Here is a 7,024-nt window from a genome sequence, read left to right on the forward strand (position 1 = left end):
AGCTTCCAAGAATTGCCCAGTTATTGACCTTCCTCCTGTGTTGAATGCCCCCAGGAAGGCAGAAAGAGGAGAGATGAAATGCTGAGCTAAACCCAGGTGGGTGCTCTCACTGTTGAGCTTGAGGGTTTGGTTTTAAGACCCTCTTGTAGCCACTAGATGGAGGCTTGGCTCTTCCAAGAGCCCAAATCTCTTCCAAGAGCTATCCAGAGTCCAACTGACCCTCTAGCAGGATGGGGTCTGCTTCCCTTTGTTGACACCGAGGAAGCTGAGGGTCCTCTTGAGCTGCCCATATCATTTTCTGTTTTGCCTATCTCCTGCAGGTTGATGCATTACAGAGGATGACACCCGTCAATCACACTGATGTGCATGAGTTCATTCTTTTGGGGCTGACCACCCACCCAGACCTCCAGGTCCCCCTTTTCATGGCTTTCCTGGCCATGTACATGGTGACCCTTTTGGGGAACTTTGGGATCATTGTATTGTTCAGGACTAATCTTCACCTTCACACCCCCATGTACTATTTCCTCAGCCACTTGGCTTTTGTCGACATCTGCTACTCCTCCGTCATCATCCCCAGAATGCTGGTGCAGATTTTGACGCTGGAGAAAACTATCAGCTTCTCGGGGTGTGCAGCCCAGCTCTGCTTCTTTGTCACTTTTGGGGTCACCGAGTGCCTCTTGCTGGCTGTGATGGCCTATGACAGGTACGTGGCCATCTGCAAACCCCTCCTGTACCCCACCATCATGTGTGGATGGATGTGCTGGTGGCTTGTGGCTGGTTCCTATGCTGTTGGTGTCTTCCATGCGGTGACCCACACCACTTTCATCTGTACCTTCTCCTTCTGCCACTCCAATGTTATCAACCACTACTTCTGTGACGTTGCCCCACTCTTAGCTCTCTCCTGCTCCAACACCCTGGAGGGGGTCATCCTTGCTCTCGTCAGCATGAACTGTCTCAGCACCATGACCATCATCTTTATCTCCTATGCTTACATCCTCCCCTCTGTCCTGAGGATCCGCTCAAAGGAGGGCAGGAGAAAAGCCTTCTCCACTTGCACATCCCACCTGATGGTTGTCACCACGTTCTATGGGGCAATCTTGTTCATGTACCTGCGCCCCAGCTCCACCTTTGCATTGGATGAGAACAAAACAGCCACGGTGTTCTACACCATCATGACCCCCGCGTTGACCCCCTTGATCTCCAGCCTGAGGAACAGGGAGGTGAAGGCTGCCCTCCTGAGAGCAGTTGGGAGAAGGCAGTGAATGGAGGAAGCTGGTGACCAGGAGGGTGTTTCCTTGTTGCTGTTATTGAGCAGGACTCATTGCAGCACCGAGGTCTCTGTGAAGGTGTATTGAGGTGATTACTCTGTAATTTCTCTCTCATTTATAAGGTATCTGACACTGATTTGTCATGTAACACGTGCCTAGATGAAGGTGGGTGAGATGAAGCCCAACCTCATTCATCACCAATGGTCAATGTGCACAAACAGCTCCTCCAAACACCTTGATTCATCCTGTTCATCACATTGCTCTGTTCAGTCACTACAGAGACAGCATGGACTACCCTGAGCATGGGTTTCCAGGTTGCCAAGGTTCAGAGGTGAACTCAAAAGAAGAGCCAGAAACCCTCTTCTTCTGGAGTGTCTCTGAAACCCAGTGCCTACCGGGATGGGTGAGAACGGAATAGACCCAAAGGACCACAGGACATCATATAATCAGTTAATAACTCAATCACACAAGTCTCCACTGTACAATTTGTTTATTGGCTGTTTGGGGTTTTTCCCCCAAAAAATTTTTTGGGGTTTCCCCAAAAAAAATTTTTGGAAAAAAAGGGGGAAAAAAAAAAAAAATTTTTTTTTTTTCCCCAAAAAAAACCCTTCCCCTTTTTAAAATTTTTTTCCCTTTTTTTTTCCCAAAAAAAAAAAAAGGGGTTTTGGGAAAAGGGGGTTTAACCCAAAAGGATTTTCCGGGCCCCCCTGGGTTTCCCGGAAAAAACCAAAATTTTTTTGGAAAAAATTTTTTTTTTCCTTTTTTTCCCGGGGGTTTTTAAAAAATTTTTTTTTCCCCCCCCCCCCCCCCCCCCCTTTTTCCCCCCCCGGTTTCCCCCCCCTTTTCCCCCCTTTTTTTTTGGGAACCCCCCCCCCCCCCCAAAAGGGGGGCTTTGGAAAAATTTTCCCCCCCCTTTTTTAAACCCCCCCCCCTTTTTCCCCAACCGGCCCAAAACCCCCCCAAAAGGGGGGCAATGGGCTTGATGATTTTCTTATCTGGCCTCATATGTTGATTCTAATGTTTGTCATCAGGTACCACAAGGGGTGGGCAGAGAGATGAGGAGACAAAGAAAAGAGAGATGAATCCCCTTGAAGATTTACCTTCTTGGCTAATATGATGCTGTATCCCTTGTTGACCCTTTTTACCCGAGAATACTCGCTCACGGTCTTGTCCAGCAAGATCCCATGTGTCCCATGGAGCCTTTGGCTAGAACATATCACCACCATGAGGGTCCACGTGGAATCACAAGTTTGGAGACCACAAAAACAAAAGCATGCTGAAGATCTCTGTGTGACAGCCCCACACCAGCTCATCTCAGAGGGCAAAGCAAGCAGGTACAGCCTCTCCTGTCCCAGCATTGCCTGTGGTGTGTGGTTGGGGATATTTATCCATTGCTTCATTCTGTATCTCCTTAGGTACCAGGTCCCTGAAGCAGATACTCAGTGTGGCCTTTGCTCCCAATGAAGTGTTGCTGCACAGCTGTGCATCCCCCAGAGATGGCCTCAGTTACTCCCTGCACCAAGAAAGACCATTTCAGACCTTTTCAGAGCTTTCATAGCTCTCCATGTTACGTGCTCGCTGTTTCCATCACTGCAGCTGCAGAACAAAGGTGCAATCTCAAGAACATCCATGTTCTTTACATTGAGCTGATTATATCTTTTTACCAGCCTGAATGTAGAAGGAAACAAGAGCTCTTCCTTGGAGTCTTCCCCAGAGCATCCTTCAGCTCTGTGCTCCCGCAGATGTGGATCTGGGCTCTCAACATGGGGATTATCAAGGTGAAGTCAACAGGCACCAGGCTGGACAGAGTCTTGGGTGACTTGGTGTAGTGTGAGGCATCCCTGCCCATGGCAGGGGGTTGGGCTTTCAGGTCTTTTCCAACCCAAACCATTCCATGATTCTATGGCACCCCTTTGTCCTGGTGCAGGGAATAACTTGAGCTCTGCAGTCAACAGTGAGAAGTGGGAATTTCTGGGTAGTACTCAGTTCAGCTATTTAGGGTGGTTGTTTTGGAGTAAGGTGAATTGCTTCTTAGAGGACCTGGCAACAATAGGGTGAGAATGGTCAGATGAAGAACCAAGCCAGTAGACGACAACATTCAGCTAAACCATGCTCAGATTTAGCTGGTATGCTCAATATAAGCACTGAGTTAGTTATAAATGATCTGTCAAAGAAAAACCCAAGCAGAGCAACCCCAAATGTTCTTTCTAATTGAATTTTGACATTTCTTCCTGGAGTCCTGCAGGCTGAGAGGCACCAGGAGAAATACCATCCTAATGCATTGGACTGGCCTGTGCATTACATGCTAAAGCCACTGAATGATTCATTTCATCCCCTTTTAGACAACTCAGTGCCCATCAAATGAGTGTTGAAACAATATAGATAAGAGTGGAATGAAATGAAGCTTCAAGTGCAGCTGATGAGCATTTTCTTATGCATTTGCATATGTCTGGGTGTCTTCTCTCATTCTCATGACAAATGTTTGGGAGTTATGGACCCAAAATGGATCTATTTAGGGAAAGAAGCCACACAGACTAAATAGACTTATTTTTGGGGGTAGGTTTTGCTTTGCGCATCCCTTTACAATAAGCTTCACTGGAGGATTTTGGCATCATGGCAAACTTGAGCACAGATTGTCTTTTTATATAGCTTCTGAGTGACTAAGATTTAATGAATGGAATAAGGAGAATGATTAAAACCAACAACCCAGACACAATCAGGCAGACATCATGATGCCTCAAGCTGATGATGCTTTTCCTACCTTAGATACCTGCCAGAAAATGTTGTTCTTGTCCTTTTAGACTTAAGTTGTGCTGGAAAGCTGGGCACATCATTGTGTGTAAGTGAGCTGTGAATATGGGATGAGGTTGACCCCTCTGTGTTGAGACGCTGTGAGGGCAGTGTTCAGGGCCAGGTTGGACACAGGGGCTTGGAGCAAGCTGCTCTAGTAGAAGGTGTCCCTGCCTGTGGCAGGGATTGGAGCTGGATGAGCTTTAAACTCCCTTCCAAGACACACCAGGCCGGGGTTCTATGAAACAATCTAATAAGAGGGACATCTCCAGCTCCATAAACTAAAATCTCTTGAAGAAAGTAGACAGGGCAGTGTTTCATGAATCCATGTATCAAGACCACAGTGTGGTGGGTAATATGTGTCACAACACTTCAACCTAGTGGACAGATATCAGTGTGATGAATTTTGTTTAGGTACTACTGCAGTTCTGGTATTGATTTGAGTTCAGGTGGTTGCTGTTTCCTTGCTCTTCTCATCAATGCTCATAGCAAAATGGAAGAAAAACTCCAGTGAAATGATAAAAACCTGGTGTGGGGACAATGACTCTCTTAGTCAAGTCAGCAAAGGCAAAAATCAACATTTGGAGTGGGTTTTACAGGAAGATGTTAACAAGGGGCAATGGTGAGAGTAGGAATGGTTCCAGGAACTGTTCTTTGCATTGCCAAAATCCTGTTTAAGTAGCATTAGGAAAGCCAGTTGAGAAAGTTATGAGAATAATCGGGGTGAATCATGTAGACATTCTCTTGTCATTCACTCCCTCTCCTCAACGTGGGAGTAGGGGGAAGACATCTCCAGTGTACCTGGAGATGAAGAGATTGATGCTCTGGGTGGATTTTGCTTGTTGTCAAGCTTCTATTCCCCATGGAGTGGAATGCCTCTGGGGTCTCAGAAATGAGTATAAATATACCTTGAACACTAGAAATTACAGAGGGCTCTTGTCTGCCCTTGCAAGATGCAGCAGCAAATCACCCTCTGTGCACCTTCTAAGGAAAGACTGCTAAAACCCACTCTCAACATCTGCTTGAAGATGAATGTGGCTTCAGTCATCATCTGGAGGAACACCCAAACTCATCCCAGGCGCTGAAGGAGCTCCATGGACCCTCCAAGTTTCTCCATCATCATTGTGCCACCTTAAATTTAATTTCTTATGGACCGTGTCTGCTGAAAACTGTGTGTTCATCTCAGCTTTAAAATGCCCACACTTCTGCTCTGCTTTGCTTTGCAAAGGGAAAGGAAAGTCAACTGGAAAAAGATTTCTTCAAGTGGAATTGTCCCATGTTGGTTTTAGAAAACAGCAATTATTTTCCAAATGTACCTGTCATTTCCTAAGGAAAACCCAAAACGCATTCAATGTCTGTGCTGGCTTGGCCTGGGATAGAGCACATTGTCTTCATAGTAACAACTATGGTGCTAGGATTTGGATTGGTTCTGAAATGGTGTTAGTAAGTCCAGGGTGTTTTAGTTATTGCTGAGCTGTGTGGGGCTTAGTTGCCATCTGGGGTTAAACCTCGACCATAGAATAGTTAGGGTTGTAAAGGACCTTAAGATCATCCAGTTCCAACCCAGCTTCCAAGAATTGCCCAGTTATTGACCTTCCTCCTGTGTTGAATGCCCCCAGGAAGGCAGAAAGAGGAGAGATGAAATGCTGAGCTAAACCCAGGTGGGTGCTCTCACTGTTGAGCTTGAGGGTTTGGTTTTAAGACCCTCTTGTAGCCACTAGATGGAGGCTTGGCTCTTCCAAGAGCCCAAATCTCTTCCAAGAGCTATCCAGAGTCCAACTGACCCTCTAGCAGGATGGGGTCTGCTTCCCTTTGTTGACACCGAGGAAGCTGAGGGTCCTCTTGAGCTGCCCATATCATTTTCTGTTTTGCCTATCTCCTGCAGGTTGATGCATTACAGAGGATGACACCCGTCAATCACACTGATGTGCATGAGTTCATTCTTTTGGGGCTGACCACCCACCCAGACCTCCAGGTCTCCCTTTTCATGGCTTTCCTGGCCATGTACATGGCGACCCTTTTGGGGAACTTTGGGATCATTGTATTGTTCAGGACTAATCTTCACCTTCACACCCCCATGTACTATTTCCTCAGCCACTTGGCTTTTGTCGACATCTGCTACTCCTCCGTCATCATCCCCAGAATGCTGGTGCAGATTTTGACGCTGGAGAAAACTATCAGCTTCTCGGGGTGTGCAGCCCAGCTCTGCTTCTTTGTCACTTTTGGGGTCACCGAGTGCCTCTTGCTGGCTGTGATGGCCTATGACAGGTACGTGGCCATCTGCAAACCCCTCCTGTACCCCACCATCATGTGTGGATGGATGTGCTGGTGGCTTGTGGCTGGTTCCTATGCTGTTGGTGTCTTCCATGCGGTGACCCACACCACTTTCATCTGTACCTTCTCCTTCTGCCACTCCAATGTTATCAACCACTACTTCTGTGACGTTGCCCCACTCTTAGCTCTCTCCTGCTCCAACACCCTGGAGGGGGTCATCCTTGCTCTCGTCAGCATGAACTGTCTCAGCACCATGACCATCATCTTTATCTCCTATGCTTACATCCTCCCCTCTGTCCTGAGGATCCGCTCAAAGGAGGGCAGGAGAAAAGCCTTCTCCACTTGCACATCCCACCTGATGGTCCTCACCACGTTCTATGGGGCAATCTTGTTCATGTACCTGTGCCCCAGCTCCACCTTTGCCTTGGATGAGAACAAAACAGCCACGGTGCTCTACACCATCATGACCCCCATGTTGAACCCCTTGATCTCCAGCCTGAGGAACAGGGAGGTGAAGGCTGCCCTCCTGAGAGCAGTTGGGAGAAGGCAGTGAATGGAGGAAGCTGGTGACCAGGAGGGTGTTTCCTTGTTGCTGTTATTGAGCAGGACTCATTGCAGCACCGAGGTCTCTGTGAAGGTGTATTGAGGTGATTACTCTGTAATTTCTCTCTCATTTATAAGGTATCTGACAC

General features: G+C 47.4%; 1 protein-coding gene across 1 annotated transcript; it reads left to right on the plus strand.

Moving 5' to 3' along the window:
- The first annotated feature begins 322 nt into the window (after positions 1 to 322).
- On the plus strand, positions 323 to 6,885 carry LOC134164300 (olfactory receptor 5AR1-like). Its single transcript, XM_062619899.1, has 2 exons — positions 323 to 923; positions 5,959 to 6,885. The coding sequence occupies exons 1-2, from the start codon at positions 339 to 341 to the stop codon at positions 6,883 to 6,885; spliced, it is 1,512 nt and encodes a 503-aa protein (XP_062475883.1). The 5' UTR covers positions 323 to 338.
- The last annotated feature ends 139 nt before the right edge of the window (positions 6,886 to 7,024 follow it).

Source organism: Pezoporus occidentalis, unplaced genomic scaffold, assembly GCF_034315485.1.
Source record: "Pezoporus occidentalis ecotype Australia unplaced genomic scaffold, CSIRO_AGI_Poc_V1 ctg2151, whole genome shotgun sequence".
In the NCBI taxonomy this organism is placed as follows: Eukaryota; Metazoa; Chordata; class Aves; order Psittaciformes; family Psittacidae; genus Pezoporus; species Pezoporus occidentalis.